Genomic DNA, 20,888 nt, shown 5'->3' with positions numbered 1-20,888 from the left:
CGTAATCTCTCTAATAACTCTTTGGAGTTTCGTTGTTTACCTGCAAACATCCAAAATTTTTTATCTTCGTAAAACATCAGACGTCGGTAGTTCCTTCTCGCATCCAAATTCCTAGCCTGAAAAATATGCGAGAAAACACAACCTTACGAGTATAGGGAAACATCTGTCTACCTTTAAGGGGTGTTTTCACCCCGAAGAGCCGAACTGTGGCAAACAAGAATTGTCCGGTACTTCTCTTGGGGTTTCCTTATAAACCATAAGCAATGTTTACAAAAATACGGAATTTTCCGGGTTACTGTAGTTCTCCCGTGAGATTACGAGACTGGACAATGTAACGAGATAGTCGGTTTTCCTTTTCGAATGACTTATCAATAAAATTATTATATAAAATTAATAATAAATTTCATGAAATATCTCGAACGTTAGGTACGAATGATACGATTTGAATGGAGATGCGCTTGCGACGAAATTTCCAATCGTTTCGATTAATTAACTTCCATCACAAAATCGCGGTCGCGTTTCGTTTTCATTTTAATAACAAAATACATTTCTGTCACTTGATTCTAGTATACGTATCTCATGATACGACTGAACCGAAAGAGATCGAACGATCGTTGAAAACAGAGCACGATGAAAGCGCGGATTAGATAACAGTTCTTTTGCCATTTCCGAAATGGTGCACACAGCTTGTGATTGCGAGCTCTGTAGTAACCCAAACCACATGTTACGTTCTATTTAGAAAAATGAATTTCGAGCTCGCACGTGTCGTTGTTAGCACGACTAGTTCAAACAAAGGCAAAAGAAATATTTTGTTTTTCTGCAATAGCGAATGGATGTAAAGTGGTTTTGAAAAAGCAGAAAGCATTCTTTCTTCGAAACTCGATCCTGTTATGTTTTCTCGTATCCCCAAAGAGTTTGCAACTGCTGTAGCCTACAAAAGTTTCCAGACAACCATCTTTCTAGCCGAACCTTAATGGGGAAGCAAGTCAGGGTGCGTAGAGAAAGCGTATTTCATAAAGTGTATACACAGCCTCGATATGGACACACGAAACAACAAAAACGTTCGTATAAAGTTTCACACGATTGATTCGAGCTCGAATTACGATTACTTTTACAATTAAAGTGAGTGTTACGAGTTATTTATTATAATAATTATTATTTATTATTATTTATTATCATTTATTCAACTGGCGATTTACACGATTTCAAATCGGAAATACGTACGCGCACCATATACGCTTGGAGCTGAAAAAAATTTATTTCAATTTAATCGTTCGCATCTCACGAACTTTACCAAATTTCACGGCAACGTGCGAAATTCCTAATAATTTCCATTGTGAGAGAAAATGTTGATCGAAAAAGTGTCCGTGATGCACGGTAATTAGCTTGATGGTTAATTTAACGTAGCTTGCACGGAACTCTTTAATTTTTCTGCCCGACGACAAGTCCAAGTGAAATGAAAATGAACTTTTACGAATAATCTGAAACGGGGAGACATGTACGCGGTTACGCAAAAGAAAAGTCTTTCGTTTCTGTGAACGTTGATTTTACTGTACCGCGCCGGGGAGTATGGCGGCACGCGAAAAAACTTTTTAAATCTTTACGACTCGAGGGAGAAACGGCGGCGGCCAAATGAGATCAGAGAGATTTCTTGTTGCCATTCTCGATCGTTAGAAGCGCGATTTTTAAAGAGCAACCGAACGGCTCTCCGCTGAGCAAAAACCGCTTGCCGCAATTTACGATTTACGATTGGAGGAACGAACGTACGTGAGAAAAAAAGATTGCGTGAACCAAAATGAAAATCGGACGGAAAGTAGAATGAAAATGAAAGAAAGTACGTAAATTATATAGGAACGATTAGGAAAGCCTTCTTTTCCATTAACTTGATTAAAATTCGTTGTCGCTCCGATTAATAGGAACGAAGAAAAGTCAGTACCAAAGGGATGTATTTGACACAAAGCATAACGCTGGTGCATTTTATGGGGCCATGTTTTACAAAAAAAAGATCCGTGACAGCAATGGAGTTATCGTCTCTCGACTGACTGAACTTCGCAGTTTTATCGCGCTTAAAGGAGAGCGACCCACGCTCAAACACTGCCATCGTAGAAATGGTAATCGAGTGTAGCTGTGATCGATTACAATTTGCAATTGGAAATTAAACGAAATAGAACTTTAATTAGAATTGGAGAATTTCAACCATTGGAACGGTAGCACTGTCACACAGAAATGTATTTAGTTCGTACATAGTACGTTGCGGTATACTTTTTCTGTGACAAACATGCTTTTGATATAACAAAAAATTATATCATATAAAGCATAAAAATAGAAAGACACGATAAAAAGTGGCGTCTTAAATAAGAACTTGCGAAATTACTCGTTCGACGAGAAAATTTTATATTTTCGTATTTTCAATTCAATATTCATAGATTTTCAGCACGTCCGACTTAATACCTGGTCACGTGAAAATCTTACTGAATAATATAAACGCTTAAATCTTGAAATTTCCTGCTAAACGAAATACTCCCGTTCTTTGAACTCCGCTCGTGTCTCTTATCGTGTGTACTTTATTTTAAATAGGTTTAAAATACAACCACCAAAGTAACAAAGTAAGAGGTTGCATAAATTGCTAAACAAGGATGAAAAATACTTACTTGCAAGGGTCTATCGCGATTATGCCTGTAACGAAGCAATTCAGAGGCTCGCGTTGGAAAATGGTCGGGAAGGGAACGACGAGAATTTCCTCCCACGTGAACAGAGGTCAACGACTGACTTTTCGTTTCAATTTCTCTGGATGAACAAGAGAGCTAGGGGGCATTGTCGTTTCATCAGATTTTTCGAGGGTAACGAGTGCGTTACACGGCTGGGATACTTTATTCGTCTTACTCGACGGATAGTTGACGGAAGTTAAATAACAAACTTTTCATCACATTTCCACCGAATATCTGTTTCACCCTAGATTTACCCTTTCGTTTTCACGCAAGTTTCATTTCCAAACAACCAAAACTCACTCTCGAAAGTGTCTTATTACGATCAGTTACAGCGTGAAATGTCCAAGATCGAATAAAATAATCCGCTCGTCGCGTTTACTCGTTTTGATTTTTACCGATATCGACATAGCATTGTTTTATTCTGTGCAGGTTACTGTTTGCGTTTAAATATTTGACCATCTTGTCTGCAATAGTAAAATTTCATATAAAAGAAAAAGAACAATAATGTCACGCTCAACTCGTATCAAAGAATATTTATGAAACTCCCTGCCTTATGAGTCTTTCAATTATATGATATAAAAATGTAAAAATGTAATTGAAAATTTTAAATTTTTATTTCAAATAGAATGTAATTCGCAATCAACGCCACGAGGGTAGCTCGATATTATTAGAACACGAGGTGTTAATAAGACAAACGAGGCCGTCGTATAAAGTGAGACTAATGTTCGCATATTTCTCTTTTTCGCTTTAGCAACGAGAGGGACAGTTCGAATAAGACCTATACGTATTGCGATACTAGATGCGAATCGAATTTACCTCTTCGTGGCACTTCTCGACCTCTCGTAATATAAATCTCACGCACATCGAGGGAGCTTCCCGACAAATGTCTCGCAAAAGCCGAAGAACATTTCTTCCTAAATAGTATCACCAAGGGAGGAACGAAGTAAATTTCCACGTCTGCAGCGATCGCAATAAAATCTTACTGAAATACCCGCAGAAAGGAGGAGCAAGAACAAGACCCGTGACAATCGATATATCTACTTCATCCTAGATTAGCTTTATAGAAGAAGACGTTCCGTGGAAGAAAGGTATAACGGAGCTGAGAAATAGAGAGGAAAAGACACGTCCGCATTGATAAATCGCATTTTAATATATTTCGCGAAATTTCTGGTGTCGTTTGGTACACCTGCTTTCCACTATGTTACATAATTTCCTTCTTAATGCAATCACGAAGAATTTATAATATCCAATGGAAATCGATTGGAAATTCCAGCGTTATTAAATATTCGATAATTTCTAGGTCTCTAGGTGAATACCACGGTTCTAAAATATAAGATTGTACATCCCGATAAGCGAAATTTGCAATTGCAATTTCAAGCATGAAAAAGAAACAGTACAGAAAGATGGAATTTAAAGGAAATCGAAGTGTAGGAAGCTGTTCCAATTTTTTTTCGCTTTCGGCTTTTTATCGATAAATGTAAATTCAATCTGCAGAATCAGAATTTAGATTGCTCTCCGAATTGACATACGCTGAACCCCTTTTCCATTAAAGTGAGTCGATATCCTAATTGACGAGAATTACAAATGAGCACGTAGGACAGCCTGTCGTTACCAATAATATAATGTACGTAATATCACCCAACATATTATAATCTAACATTGATGTGTCTTTAGAGTACCGCTGCGATTACACGTCATTCCCATTCTTCAAATTTTGCCATTTTTTCGCTATAACAACAAGACAACCTCGAAAATATTCTTTTAAATTCCGCTTTTCGTATAATATCAGAAACATGAGCCTGTAGTTATTTTAAATAGTGTATTTGTTTATTGTGCATCTCCTTAAAATAATACATATATATATCTGTTCGAAGATGTATATTTAATTTCGCTCCAGCTCGGTGGCTGTAGATATTTTTGCCACCGTGTTCGTAAAGTTTGATTTCCGGATAAGATAGCATAAATTTTGGTTGACGTTATCGATTTCTCGATAATTTTCATTTCGGCGCGTGTTCACGCTGATAATAGCCTAAGAATAAATCCGAAATCAATTCGTAATTGACTCGTAGTAAAATATCGTCCCACTGAACATTGAGGTTTATTGATATAATCTAGGCATATTTTCAGATTCGTTTTAAACGATGTAATCGCGGTAGTCGAGACTCATAATTATGTTAATAATATTTCAAAATGTCTTGTATAACACACATAATATATGTCGCCCAAATATGTTCAAATGGTTTCATGACCTTGTATAGTCACGCATGAAGAGATGCGATCGTTTCAACTGCCTGTCCTGTCATGTCTCTGTTATTGAGAAGAGCGAGAGAGCGCGCAGTGAGCTGGAGGCACACGCGCGATCTGGAAGCATAAATTTAATGCTGTGTCGGGGGAAAAAAAGGAAGGCGAGAGTGGCAGTTACGCAGACCTCGGTTTTCGTCGATTCGGCGATATTTTCTCGCCAATGGGAAGAAGGTAATTTGCTGTTCGGGAAGAAATACCCGAACCAAAGTGCCCTCCGGCCGGAACGTGTAATCCTCGGATTTGAAACCTACTCGGTGAACTTCCCTCCAACGAATCTGCCCCGAAAAATTCGCTAAACTGGATTCGTGGAAATCTTATTCGCCTCGCGAATCGAATCACTTTAAGCTTCATCCTCGTCGAAAATATACGCTGGCTGCAAATATGTATCAATTTCATTTACGTATAAAAGCTACTATCTAGCTTTTTAACCGAAGATCGGAAAATTATACCGTGTCCTCGAGAAGTATTTTTCATGGTCTGATTTTAATCCCGCGACTACGTTAAACCGAAACAACTATAAATTACACGAAGCAATACGAAGCTGTCCTGTCGACGAATAGTCGAGCTGGGATCCATAGGAAGCTGTTATATGCCAGGTAAAGAGCAAACGAAGTTTAACGTATCCAGGTGAGACACCATGTGAAAGGCGTGGATAACGTAGCACGGGCCGCTTTTCTTAGCCTATTGGCTCACGTATAAAACACCGCCATTCCGGTGCAACCTCGTCTTCCAGCGTTTCTCGATATTATCCCTAACTAATTTCTAGCCGATAGAATGCCACAAATTCTTGCTTCAAGAATACCATCTCAAATTCCGCTGATTCGATCAAAGCCTGCGAACAGAAGCATTCGCGAGACCGCGGTAGATGAAAAACGCACGAGGTAAGGAAGTTAAATTAGTTCGCGACAATAACGTGGAATCCACGCATTCATCGTTATTACAGTGGAATAGACCTGCGCGGTAGGAATCGAATATATTTTAATTTCGCTAACGAATCGCGATACACGGCTGGAGAAGTCGATTGTTCGATCCGTCGACGTATTAATTTATTTGGTACAATAGTACCATTATTCGCAGTATTAAAACCTAATTTTGCTCTAGCATTGTTACATTACGTTAGTCGAATAAATTATCTCAGAATTTGATGATCCTACACAGATCGGATTCTGCAGTCATGCGATAAATTGCAACGCGTGGTGCGATTCCGGGTCTGTCCACTAAAATCAGATTTGACGTAGGGTAACGAACAACGTGAATGAACTAATTGAAATAGCAGCGAGTTTCTATTCGACGCGACACCCACGGTCCTTTTATTCTCAAGGATAAAGAACAGAGACGAATATTTCTATTCTAATCGAAGAAGAGGAAGGTACCGGGAAGAGCCACGCGAACTTCTTTGCTCCGTAGTTTTTCTGGCCTTGGCAAACGCACGCGGCTTTATCAGAGAAACGAAAGTTTGCTAGGTCGATTAAACGTCTTTCGTACAGACACGTGCAACGAACGCGCCTCGAATTCCAATTGAAGCTGATTTACGATTCATGACCGAAACAGAGCGGATAGGATCAGCTAAATAACGGCATCCTGTTAATCGGCCTCGCGCTGGCCAACCTACACATAATTGATTCCAGCTTGACTGACAAATAGTTGCCAGCTACCAGGTGGCAGCGTGTAAATTTAGTAATTACCCGAATGTATACGGTGGCGATTGAGCCAATTACGAAACGATTAAACACAGTCTGCACCAAGTACCAGAAGAGGTTCGTGTATTTGCAGGAATAACTTTAGTTTAGTTTGCACGAACGTATCGCCACGCCACGACCGTGGCGGTGGGCAAACCGATTTAACTGCGGGATAATCGGTATACTCGATGGGCATGAATCCCAGCACGATGCACCGTACGCGCAGCTGCGGTGCAAACGGCATAAGTGCGTGCTCGCCACTCGCAGGTGGTTCCCTATGGAATCTACAACAATAAATTTCTGTCTTAACGATCCACCCACCTTGCAGTTGGATTCCGACATGGGCGTACTCCGAAATGGAAACTAATAATCTGTCATTGAATCCAGAAAGGCAGGGGGACAAATTTCGCGAAGCTACGGAGCGAACACGTAGAGATATCGGTCATCGATTTTCCATAAATGACCAGTGTCATCGAACACGGGAAGAAATATGTTTAGCCGGATCGGGAACACGGAAGTTTCCTCAATTTTGGGGCCGACGTCCTTCATGATTTCCGTAACCTACTTTTTCTCGCGCGCGTGCGCGCACACCTTCGAGAATTTTAATAAAATTTACGGGAAATTCTTTTCTGATATTCATCCGAACATAGAACGAATTACCACTGGGAATGAACTCTCGTCCTCGCGCGTCGTCCGAACGCAGCTAATAAATCGTGACATCGGCAGCTTCGAACTTTCTAACGTCGGCGCTAGAAATTATTCTGAATATCAAGTGTCTACTTAAAAACGGTAATTGAGAAGACTTTAACCTTGCTTAAATTAATTAGACCGAAATTACCTCGTGCACTGTGTATAACACACGTCAGACATAGTTAAATAAAAAGGGACATCTCGTTCGATCGACCAAACCATTCAAACTTTTTGCCGCGCGTTTACCTTTACCGTCGAAGAGGGTAATTAGATATTGGGTCTCTGGCGTTTCGACGGTAACAGAAGGAAACTTGGACCGTTCTGTCAGGCCGTGGGCCGCGAGATCGCTGAATCCGAGTCTCAATTCCGTATTGTATTTTGCTAAATCCCGGCTAGTTCATTGCAAATTACTCGTTTGCTCGCTTAATAATCCTGTCACGAAGGAAATTTCTCGGAGTATTGGTCCTCGTTCTAGATCTCCGTTGAAGAGGCTGCCGCCGGCAGACGGAGCTAATTCTTAACGAATATCGATCCCAAGCCTCCGCGATTCGTTGTCATCGTCGCCGTTGCGAAACTTTGCCCTCGGTGACGTTCCTCTTACTCGTAATTATATCGCTAATAAATATCCTGCACCGTACGATAGGCGTTGATTTACGAGGGTAGGCTGCGACCAGGCCGGCCCTACGAAAAGTCCTCGTTTTAGGACGCTTTTGCCGTGCACCCACGCAAAACGAGTCAATTATCGAGAAGATCGTATCTCCTGTCCGACGAATGGTTGAAAATAAAATGACACGGCCTTTTAACTGATACGTCTTCTCGTTGTCATCGACGATCCATTTCCAACTGCGGCCGTCGTCTCTAGCATCGTTCCACACGTCAAATTTCGTCACGCTGTTCCCCTTTCTTTCTGTTGCAGACGGAACAATTCACGGTCTTGTGGCTGCTGTTCGCGATGATAGTCGTCGGGAATATCGCGGTGCTAATTGGCCTGCAGTGGGGCAAACGGCGTAAGACGCGCATGGATTTTTTTATCAAACAGCTAGCGTTTGCGGGTAAGTTGATCCACTTTCGTTTCGAAAGTTTCATCCGAGTTAGATATATGGGATAATTTCTGTTTACGCGATGATCGAAGCGAGTTTGCGCTTGGTAAATCGATGCGTTTGATTTCGACGAAGCGATCGTTCGCCGAACTGGCAGAGTGCAAAAGACCAACGTTAACACCATTCGACGGTCCGATCGAACGCTTCCTTCTCTATCAGAATTTCGCTAAATCAACCTGATATCTTCTTTCATCCATGATTTTACTCGGCGTTTATGTCACTCGATTCGAACGAACGCGTAAAGAAGGAAGAACCGAGAGCGATATTCCGAAGACGATTCGCATGTAAAACGGTGTCGTATGTCAAGCACGTTGTAAAACAGCCAGTGTATTTTTGTAACTTTGTCGTCGAAGTTTCTCAAGTCTGACACGTCTCGGGACGGCATTTCCCATTTTTCAAACGACTCGGCTGTAACGTTGAAAAAGAGCAGCGAATATTTCGGATGCTTGAGAAGCACCGACCAAATGTAAACATGCCGCGAATAAAAATCGAGTTACAGAGCTATAAAGATTTACACGCGCGTTTTACGTCTTCGGCGTAAACAACGATGATGCATCGGCTTCGTCGAGATGTTCGAGATACAACGTACCTAATTATGCGAACTTTGATCCGACATTCGAGTCATAGACCTCCTCGAGGCCTACATTCGAGACCCTCGCGCTTATAACGGTCCTGTTTCAATCTTTTCAAATCCTTCCTTTCCGCCTTTTTTCCCTCCTCCGGTATTATGTTTCTCACGGCATCCGCCCGAAACGCATCCATTGTTCGCGTTGAAAAGCTCGGCGCCAGTGAGCAAAGGCAAAGACGAACACAAGCGGTCGTAACTTCAAGGTGGCCTACGTCCGTTAGTTCTCTCTCGAAGCGTTTCACGGCCACCACCGTATCTGGTCTCTTTCTTTTTCTTTCTTCTCCTCTCTTTCCTCGGACAACAAAATGAAATACCGCGCATCATATAAGCGCTTTCTCAAATTGCACCGTATCCTATCTTTTCACGAAGTAGATCGAATCTCAAAAGCTAGACGAGAATCTGGTATCGCGATTTGCTTCGCGTACAATTGTTTCGTAGAAAGAAGCACGGAGGGAACTTCATCGACCGTAAAGTTATCAATATTGTGCTTTTTAGAAGAAAATCGAGTTTCCAACGAAGGATATTCATCATGGTGGAAACGAAAGCAGAATAAGTTATCGAGTTGAGCGAAAATAACGTTATTTATACATCGAGACCATTTGCATTCTGTCAATAATCATTACGAACCCATTACGAGATGGCTTGGAGTGGACAGTTCGACGACCAAGCGACTGCTTGCGATAGTATTAGTACAAATGTCAACCATTCAGAATATCAGACTTGGGGACAGAAAAAATTCAATGAACTGGACAGCTTAATTGGTTAAAGTAGTTGTTCAACAAAGCAAGAAATCCGAGCTCGTGTTCTCGATTCAGCGGACCAACAGTCTTTCTCCGTACATTAGAAAGAAGCAAACAATTAGTATCCCTAGGGAATTCAACTTGATCGCACATCTGAAGGAATTAGGAAGTTTTCCCCTCTCAGAACGAATTTATTTGCTTATTCCTAATAATAATGCGAAATAACTGATCTATCCTGTTCTTCGTTGTTCCACTCTGATTTATGAAATGCCATAACTTCAGACATTACTTTGTTACTACCGCTTTCCTTCGTATTCTTTCGCGTTGTATTCTTCCTTTTTACCGATCCTTCCATTTATACATTTTTATACTAGCAACAATGAAAGCAGGTAGAAATAAAAAGCAATCGAAACATCAGACGGTAACAGGCTATGGAATATAACGATTCGATGGGCTCTTTTGTCCCATTTGTCGCGAGCCTTTTGATAGATTTCCGGAACGATGCTTGTAAAAGTTATTTGCACACTAGAAAATGCACCAAAATATTGCCGATAGCATTTTATGCCATAGAAATGGACGAACGTAAAAAAACACTCTCCCATTTCGCGGCAATTGTCCGCCTCGCTCTCGTAAATGCACAAACATACCTGTATATCGGAAAACGAAAGCTCAGCTTCCGTTCTTCTCGAGTCGAAGAGAGAAGGAAAACGAAAGAAGTGGAGCGAAATCGTTCGTATTTTACTCGTATTATCGTTCCAGAGTATATTTCTCGCGGAACGGTTTTATCGGACCGAGAAAAGGTGCATTTGTCGTTCAACGAGTAGGAGCGGTCTGGAAAAAATAGGGTTTAAGGAATAACGCGAAGAGAGACACGTCGATCGTGAAGAAAAAGGGAACGTGATAAATTTAGGGATCTCCTTATGCAAGTGACCGAGGATTAAGGGACTCGAGCTGAAAGTCGTTTAAACGCGTAAAAAATTATCTACTGGTTGTATAACGCGTATGAGGTATCCGACAAACAAGTCGGCGAGAGATAATTCGACGGACAATGCGAAGAATCTCATCTTGCGTGTGAAATAAAAAATCGGGAACGGAACTTTGTCGACTGAACGGTTCGTAAAGTCGGACGCGACATTTGCATGCGAATACGGTGACAACGAAGAGACCGCAATTAAGCAGCTGATGGCGGCGGCTGGGCGTCGACGAAATCTGTAAACGACCGTGCTCGTTTACGAGCGGGCAACCGCGGCATTTGATCCGTTGTCGTAAAAGAAACGCGTGCAATCGCAAGGGCACGCCGTAAAACTCAAATTCGAGCGCAATTTTTATTCTTCCGTCGCGCGTCCCAAGCCGATAAATTACAAAAGAAGCGTAAGACGTAACAGTTCTCACCGAGTTTGAGGAAATAACGTGGTGTAATATGATAAAAAATGTACGGAAATGTAAGGAAATTCGCGGTCGATCGCGTATCAAGCCGCCACGATTAATTCGTCGAGCTGGCAAAGATCGGCCGCATAATCCGCGTTATTATAGGGCGATAAATCCAAATCGGGTTTCAATATCAGGGGTAATGTATGATCTGAGACCCGATCGTTTCGCATGGGAATTCGTAAGATGAAATCTTACTTTCGAGGGTCTTTTTTATGGCTAACCGAATGGCACTTCCAGGCTAGCAACACTTTATATGATATCCTTTAAACCACTTCTTTATGGCTCTTCTCTCGTCCCACGAAAAATCACAGGTTATTCGTAAAATATGTGTTTCAACGTTCCCTAGCTATCTAAGACTACGTAAAAGTTGTACGATTAAAACAATATAACGCATTGACACCATATACAATTTCTTATTTATATGAAATATTATTTCTAGGAAATGTCGGCGAGTCTAATCGATTAAATCACAAATTACTCGTATTTAAATCGTGAATTTTACTTAATTTTTTCAAATCCACAACAGCTGGTTCTTTCTGTGTATTCGATTGTGTTTATTTTCTATTGCACATTCGTTTGCTGTTGTCTCGTACAAATTCATAGGAATATATACACAAAGAAAAAAAAAAAGAAAAAAAGAATAAAAATAGACTGAAAAAGACTTTAAAATGTATTTAAAATGATCCACGCGTTGTTGGCCATGATACGATTTTTTATAAACGTTTTAAAAGCGTCGTCGTGGTTAATGAACGTAATCGCATTCTCCGACCGTTGAGTTTGCTCGTTCATTCATTCGCAAATTAAGTGAACGTCGGGTGGATACTGTTTAATAATAGCATTGCCCGTGAATCATCTCTCCACATTAGATATCTCATTACAGATTTATTGGTAGGCCTGATATCCGTGCTAACGGATATAATTTGGAGAACGACGGTGACCTGGCACGCGGGCAACGTTGCCTGCAAATTGATAAGGTTCATGCAAGCCGTCGTTACGTACAGTTCTACATACGTACTTGTCGCATTGTCGATCGACAGATATGACGCCATTACCAGACCCATGAATTTCACCGGCAGGTGTAAGTATATAGTAGTTTGTATATAAGTGTAGGTATTGCAACTGATTCTGTTTGCTCAAATTTAACGCGTATTCGATCTTAATATCATACAATTAGAATAATATATTCCAATAATATAATTCTAACTGGGTTGCAGATATTTTTACTTCATATTTCTATGAATATTTTATTTACTAATTCTTATAAGGAGTACTATTGTATATTCCGGATATTTTACATGTTTTTGCATATTATGTGCATTCTGTGCATTGTTTCATTTTCAGATTCTCCATAAATGCATAAAAATCCGCAGTCTATTTATAATTCTCAAACTTTTAATTGAACGTAAAGAGGATATTATATTTTACTGTAACTTCTTCACGTTTCATCAAACTTTGTATCAATATTAATCATATTATCGTTGTATCTTGTGAGAGTAGAAATTCCCAACATGGCGCTATTTTCGTGGTTTTTTTTTACTGATAACGACCGAATATTTAAATATTTAACTAAATCTTAAATAAATATTTTGCCGGAGGGAATCGAATATCGCATCACATCTATCGGCATCGTTATTCCTCTCGATTCGTTTAAAACATGCATACGAGACGCATTTTTCAGAGATTCGACACAGCGGATCGGGTTTGTAATATGAAAAGTCCGTTTTCTAGTTGACGATTTTTGTACGAGCATCTGGAGTTTCTCGGTACATACGTATTTACCACTGGCCAAGAGATCACTCTTGAGCGGCACACTAGCAAGCGTAACGGTTTTATTTCTGCTTTATTTCATTGGGTTGTAACGTATCGGATGTCGTAAGAAGCGTGGTGGCTGCGGATCGAAAGGTGAAAACCCACAGCGAAATAAAACGACTACGGGTACGGTAATTACGAGCCACAACGTCGTCGATGACGTGACATTAACGAACTCACTTTCAATAGTCTCAACGTGAATTCCGTATCAACCCAAGATGATATTTCACGAGATCTCGTTATCACTGCGAGTTCCTCGAAGCGTTCGCAGCAACGAATAACGGTGCATTGTTGCATTAGAGTGACGAAAAGCTTCTCGAGGAAGTTCCTTTATTGCGCTATCGGCCACGATTACGTTCTTTCTTTCCGTTTTCTTCTTTCTTCTTTTTTCACCCGTGTCACTCGCCAGCTGTGGAAGTTTCACGAGCGCGAAAACGAGGAAACTTGGCGATACGCGACAGTCACGGATCCGCGAACTTACATCTGTTCGAATGCCTCGTACCACCGAATGCGCCATGACATCGAATCTCCCCTAGAATTGCATCGCCCTACCCTTCTGTAACCACGCGAAATCGACCTAAGACCGGAAATTCAACTTTAATCGCAGGGTGGAGAGCCAGGGCTCTGGTGGTAGCTGCTTGGGGCTTGTCGGCATTGTTTAGCGTGCCGATTATTTTCCTGTACGAGGAAAAACGCATACAGGTATACAGTAATTTGCCACTCATCATAAAACATTCATAATTGAGGAATTAGATTAATTATGCTCGAATTATGCTCGTTTCCGTTATGTTTCTCTGATTACATATATGCAAGCAGATTACTGCGTTCTTCTCTCTTTTCGCAATTTATGTTACTCGGGAAACACATTGCAGAGACGGAAAACGTTTTCATGCGATTTAAATCTTTAATCCTGGTTTCGTTTAATGTTCTGTAAAAGAGAATCGATTTTACCGAACGTTAGCGTGCAATTCGAAGCAGAACTTTCTTTCGTAGCATTTCGTTAAGAATTATACATTTAAACGAACACCGTTGGCCTAGTTTTGGTAAATCGGTCGTACTACGAGTATAATCGGCAGGATCGTTTACCAGGGGAAGACACAATGCTGGATAGATCTGGGATCTCCTATGCAATGGAGGATCTACATGAGCCTGGTCAGCTTTACCCTCTTTATAGCCCCTACTCTGATAATAGGAGGCTGTTATGCTGTGATCGTAGCTACTATATGGTCGCAAGGAGGGGCATTACGTCAGGGACCTACTCGAGACACCAGGAGAGCATCGTCCCGAGGACTCATTCCCAGGGCTAAAGTTAAGACGGTCAAAATGACTCTCGTTATAGTGTTCGGTGAGTAAACCAAATCATGTTTCGAGTTTTACGAATTTGTAACTATAATCCCAGAAGCCAAAGCGAAATATTATCTACCTCACTGAAGTATCGTTACTCAGGAAAGTATTTCAACACTCACGACAGAGGTCTTTGATGTTCATATTATATGCGTTATATATATTATCGTATAAAACATTTAAAAATTTCATTAGCTCTATAATGAGACGCGTTATGTTTATTTATACTTCGTATAAGGTACATAATATATTTATAAAAGGTGTGTACAAGTGTTCAAATACTTTCGCGAGCCTGTGTATATTTGAAGCTGCAAATCCGTGTGGCGTATTTAGACGACAGATTTATGTCGCGTAAAAGAGGGTAATCGCGAAACTTTCGGTCGTGCCAAACTTCGCGACGTCTAATTCGTGAAATGTATGTTAGAACATGATTGAACAGTTCGCAAAAAGGAAAACTATGAAATTACGTGTCAGAATTCTTAACGTCGTAAAATAACGAAATCCGTACAGTAAGAGGTACAACGATAAATAATTGAAACTTCTTGATACGATCGAACTCGTTAACCGCGTAAATCGTCCGATACGACGGCATTAAAAATTTAATGAACATACGTAGTCGAAGTTTGCAACGACCAAACTTGTCCAACGATTGAAACTGTGTTTAATCGGCTACGATAAAACGTAACGTCCTTTCCATCCCTGCTTCGCCCTTTCTCTGTACGATTATATTTGCACCGCGTAAAAAGCTACGCGGCTAAAGAGATAAGCGAAAATGGTTCTCGACCTCTGTCTCAATTCCCTCCGACTTCTCTCACGAATCACTGCTCAGAGATACATACTAAGAAAAGTTGTGTCTCGTGAGATCGGTGCAGGGAATCCTTTAGATTGAATTTTCTTTCGTGATTTTAACCGGTGTTGTTTCGTATTGTCAAGTATTAAATACTGTTCGTTTTTCGAGTATTTTCTTCCAACCATAACGATTCCTGACGGTGGTAATTTTCTAAATTAACCACGGAAAGAAATGAAAATGAAAGTATAATTTCTTATGAATTCGACAAATGCGACGTCGAATGGTTTTGAGACTGCTGCAGTCTTTTTCTCGCATTCGATCGAATCGCGTTCTCCTATGGTTTCTCAAATTCGAGGAAAATACGAAAGAATCAAATGATTATCTTAAAAGATTTAAAATCCTCCTTCGGTAGGAACTAAAGTGAGATTGAGAATTAAGACTTCGAAAACTGCAACAGATAGTGTCAAAGTTCAAACGAAATTATCTTCGCTGCAACCAAACTAAAGATCCTAGGGAGAAGATGACAACTTGGTTTGTATTTGTCAAAGACTCTGTGGAAGCTCCGAGTCCTTGCCTCGCTCAAAGCACCAACCTCTTTCCTTCGTTTCTCGGGGGAACGGGTTTACGTGTAGCAGGAATTGCCTGGTCTAATCAGATTCGTTTCTCGAAGATGTCTCGGCTAAAATTTCTTCTTTTTTAGCTGACGAAGATCGTTCTCAGCGGAACCGATCAAATGAGATCGACTTCTGTCCACGCAACTCCCTTTGGTGCGCTGCTGTGAAACCGAGGAAACTGTTCAAGTGGATACACCACGTATATTACCATATCTGTCCTACGAAACAACCGATATAGATCGATATTTTGTATTTGAAAAAATTATTTAAATGCTTAACGCGATATTCTCGCGATTTTTTTTTCACTATCGATCGTGACACGATCACGTGATGCTTAAGCATCGCGACCGAGTTCAACAAACTCATAAACATTCAGTGTTTCTCTCCATATAACAATAAAAGCGTTCATTCATTACCACAAGCAGGGCGCATCGTAGAATGCCCTCCTTCATGCAAATCTGGGAAAGCTTTTACGCATTTTGATTATTCTCGCACTCTGTGTGGTCCGTTCCGAGACAAGAGATCCTCAAGAAGCATGTTTGAGTCTCAAGATTCGCTTGTCACTTTGTTCCAACGCAAAAGTGATATTGTTTTATTTCATTCATTTTACCGATCGAAACTTGCAAATCTAACAAACGCGTATTCAAGATAATATTATGCATTCGTGAAAATATCAAATGACGATTAATCGCGAGAAACAGAGGTGGAACTTCTGTATCTGATAAAACAAAGAAATGTTCAAAAGATTTCAGGACAGAGATCGTCTACCATTGTTCGACTGACAGACAAGAGAAGTTGACTCGTGAAACATTCGGTCCTCTGACGATTCATTCCTAGCCTTACGTTTAGTTGGGCAGTCCTACGAGTGGATGAAAGGTCCTGAATGTTGAGATCGCGTCATTATCCTCCACTGTTTTCGATGTATTTCATCGTCAACGCCTTACACCGAAAAGCTTAAGATAAGACTTAGTTACGTACATATTACGTTATACATTTCCTTTCTTTCGTCATAATTTCTCGTTGTAGGATATTACTATATATTACATATTTCAACAAAGAGGTCATACCATTTCACGGCAATTTATTTCGCTCGATTACCAGGCCCGAATATCCATACCATGAAGGGAGAAGCAAGGATCTCGCGCGACGTTTCACGATTACGGGAAAATTGATTTACTAGTCATCTCTTCTACTCTGCGATACGTTCTCCGTCTCTTAAAAGTCCCCGTTCATGCGTTTCTTTGTTGCTTTGAAAGAACGATTCAACGAGATCGCAGGTAGATGATATTATAAAGCTAATTGTAAGGATAAAAATAGACATTCTTATGAAAAATGCTACAGATGTACGATCAAAGACGAACTTCTATTCATGTAGATTTTTCAATATTTCAGTATTCATTCTTTGTTGGAGCCCGTACATAGTGTTCGATCTGCTGCAAGTTTACGGATATGTGCCAGAGACTCAGACTAACATCGCCGTGGCCACTTTCATTCAAAGTTTAACACCTCTGAATTCTGCGGCGAATCCGATTATATACTGTCTCTTCAGCACGTCGTTTTGTAAAACCGTACGGTGAGTTCCTAAAACGCCAAAAACCCTCGGATGTTCTTATCAGAGGTAGAGATAAAGTACACCACTTCGATGTTTGAACAGACCGAGGAATTTAAACCGAGTAGTTTCCTCGGCAGAGAAGAAGAACTTAGCATGAGAGAGCTTAGAATCGAAGATTAGTTCCGATGTTCGAAATTTAAAAAGTACAAAGCATTCCAATATGTTTTATCTTTTCTGCTGTTTGCAATGATAATTCCTTTTATTCTCGGCATATAAAATAGATCTTCTACGTCAAGCATGGATTATATAAAACTATATCGACCTGGGCATGTTATTAGTTGGGAAAATTTATAACTAGACTGCGGATTTTATGCGTTTATAAAAAAATTGTAAAACCTATAAGGTATAAGCCAGTCATGGGGGAGTATTAGATCGCATTATGTTCTTAGACTGCAGACTTAAACGATCCACGGTGAACGTGACAAGTATTCATGCGGCAGCCAATTTCGATAAAGACCTTGTTAAACTTTGCTTATTTAAAACGTTTTGACAAACTTAAAGACGCGTGCATACGTTTAGAAATTTGCGGATTGAATTTCTTTGAAAAAGATATTTTTTAACGGAATAATAGCAAGTATGGAAAAACTTACCAAATATAAATACAGCACGACGATTCTGGTTCCATAGGAACATACAGGCGATCTCGTGGGTTTCTGGATGGTGTGCGACGAATCCCCATCATTGTTTCGGCACCGGTGCTCCGAACAGCAGCACCAGAACAACAGTAACGACGTCGTTGACGGCCCAGTCTTCGAGAAGAAGCGGGCACATCGCCATGCTACACTCCACCACCAGAAAACGTGTTATGGTGTCTCTGGTTTAAGGAACGAACGATAGGAACTGCATCTGGAATTCATATTAGATATACGTAGAATTCTTCCGCCTAACAGCTCCTGTTGAGCTTCGACAAAGAGACCACAAGTATTACGAGTCTCCGAAATTATGTTCGATACTTCGTCTACATTTCTCGAATCACGACACACGAATCTTTGAATCATCATAGAACTTTTTCTTATCTTCTCTTCGATTCCTTATCTCTTCTTCATCGAGAATTCGAGGGAATACGAAATGAAATTGGGACTCGTTGTTGTAATACAAAGTACCGATTTACGTGTTATGTAATGAATATTAGAATCATAATTTAGGAGACCGCGGAGAAATGTGAATAAAATAAGTTTCTTATTCCCGCATTTACGTGATCAGTATTTTAGGCGAGATCGTGCACGGTCCTCATATTTTTCATCCTCTAAGTGAAACGTAACGTCTTATTAATGAAACTTTCGAAACGTCAAAGTTGTTCCGAATTGCGATATTTGTACAAGAAATTTACCGACGGCGGCAAACGAAAGCCGAATAGCGAGATACGGCTCTACGACCGACCAGGAATATCATTTCGTTAAATAAACTCCGATTTAATGAAGCCGTTCGCCAAGTTTCAGGAGGATGAAAGGAACATTAACCTGGCAATTGATCAGCCTATGTGGAAAATGATACGCTCAAAGTATACATGTACATATATACATAAGGAACGAACGGCAGCTTCATGTGTATATACGTATGCACGTTTTACAGTCGCGCACGCACACACGTATACATATTTGCACGCAGGCTAGATACATACCTACACACGTGAAGCCATAAATGTGTAATATATTCATGTGTTCCATCCGTTCGCGATCGACGCGAAAACGCTCAACGCTTGAGGTGGACTATTTTGTTAGCGATCTATAGGAACGATAAATCGCTACCAGCAAAACAATTCCTCGTATCGATTCGCATCTCTACGAACAACACAGTTGTGCAACAAATTCATCTTTGTACCTTCGAGCGATCGCGAGCTTCTCTATCGTGAACACTCTATCAAGCACTGAAATGTAACTGCTGCAATGAAAACAGCTTCGTTCGAACATGCGAAAAGAATTACCGTCCATGAATCGGAACGGGAAGATTTAATTGTTTAATCGACCACTTGAACTTTCTTACTATGTATTGTGTTACAAGATCGAAGAGCCCTTTTATAACGCAGTTAGATGTTACGAACATGCTACGTTTAGATAACAGTAGATGAAGCTGTATTCGTAATTCGTCTATTCGTTATTTATTGTACTCTATTGAGAAAAGAAGGAACAAGAATAAGAAATAAGTTATGGAAGATAACGCGTCGCTACGTCTTCTTACGATATGAATATTTTCACTGTGCACAAAGTTTGTACATACCGTCGAATAAACTCGTGCAGAGTGCGCCGAGTATACGTATAATCTTTGACTTGATTTCTCTATTACTTTTACAGTTCCTGACCATCGAATTAGAGCCACGCGTAGAGAACTTTACTTCTCTAACTGCAGCGAATCGTACGAACATATATGTATTCAGTTCAATAAATGAGAAATCGCTGTGTATGCCATCCAAGTTACGTAGGCGATCATGTATATGAATATGTATGATTTGTTACTATTACTATATCCTATCGAAGAACATCCACCACGTAACTCGTATAATATCCCATAAAGACAAAATTCAGAATATTTATGAAAATAAAACGACGTAAAAGTAGCGCATACGGTGCGTGCTAGAAAGACTATGAGACATAGCCAAAACGAAGAGAGGAAACATCAATTACTAACATGTATGTATATATAACACCTTAGTAATTAACAAAACTTGCTACTAGAATTCGCCCATGAATGTGAAATATAATAGAAAAGTGAGAACTATTGAAAGCTGTGAGTAATCCTAATTCGATGATCGGAGATCGTAAATATCGCTATACTCGCTGTACATTAATAAATCTTTGTACTTTATCATCTTCATGAATCGCCAACCTCTGTAAATGTCGTTTTAATCGTAATGTAGATTTAATATCAATTATTTATTGCATTAGAAAAGGAGAAACAGAAATACGGCTTGTTATGACGTTCATATTTTCACTGCAGACAAAATTTGTACATACGTGTCGTCGAATAAACTCGTCCATAATACCCATACGTAATCTGCTCCTCACTTTCTCCGCTTTTAAATCCCAGGATAATATTCTCTCGATAAATCTCTACAGTATTTTGTCATCTTCCTCGTCATTCATCAAGAATCCTCGTAATCCTCGAAGCTTTAATAAATCTTCTGCTCGAGCAAGATTACTTCTCACCTATGATTTCTCGGGATGCTCAATTACCGTGTTCGGCGATCGCGAGAGACACGCAATTGGGTGATATTGCCTTCTCGGCGATCGGTACAATTAGCTCGCCTCAAACGCGTGCTAATTCACAGCGAAACGCAACCGCTCCATTTCTCCGTTCGCTCTTCTCGCCCGTTTTACGTAATTTCGTGCGCGGCGCGAGCTCGTAAAGAATTTACGAGACCAGGCCACGCACATGGACAAATCACGCGGAAAGAGCGGAACGTCCAGCATGAAACGAAATAAAATTTCTTCGCATTCCACCG

At 40.3% G+C, this 20,888-nt stretch overlaps 1 protein-coding gene across 3 annotated transcripts in view; it reads left to right on the top strand.

Moving 5' to 3' along the window:
• Nucleotides 1–19,685, top strand: part of LOC132915484 (cardioacceleratory peptide receptor) — a 40,403-nt gene extending 20,718 nt beyond the window's left edge. The window contains exons 3-8 of one of the 3 annotated variants that reach the window (XM_060975320.1): nucleotides 8,298–8,433; nucleotides 12,173–12,358; nucleotides 13,697–13,791; nucleotides 14,179–14,434; nucleotides 17,230–17,410; nucleotides 18,077–19,685. In XM_060975320.1, coding sequence (XP_060831303.1) covers nucleotides 8,298–8,433; nucleotides 12,173–12,358; nucleotides 13,697–13,791; nucleotides 14,179–14,434; nucleotides 17,230–17,410; nucleotides 18,077–18,272 — 1,050 coding nt within the window. In that variant the 3' untranslated portion in view covers nucleotides 18,273–19,685. Of the gene's footprint in view, nucleotides 1–8,297; nucleotides 8,434–12,160; nucleotides 12,359–13,696; nucleotides 13,792–14,178; nucleotides 14,435–17,229; nucleotides 17,411–18,076 lie in introns of all 3 variants that reach the window. The other 2 variants (XM_060975319.1, XM_060975321.1) reach the window with 2 other exon arrangements.
• Nucleotides 19,686–20,888: the final 1,203 nt, after the last annotated feature.

This window comes from Bombus pascuorum, chromosome 17 (genome assembly GCF_905332965.1).
Source record: "Bombus pascuorum chromosome 17, iyBomPasc1.1, whole genome shotgun sequence".
Classification (NCBI taxonomy): Eukaryota; Metazoa; Arthropoda; class Insecta; order Hymenoptera; family Apidae; genus Bombus; species Bombus pascuorum.
Note: the sequence above shows the minus strand (reverse complement) of the source record. Positions and strands in the feature narration are given on the sequence as shown.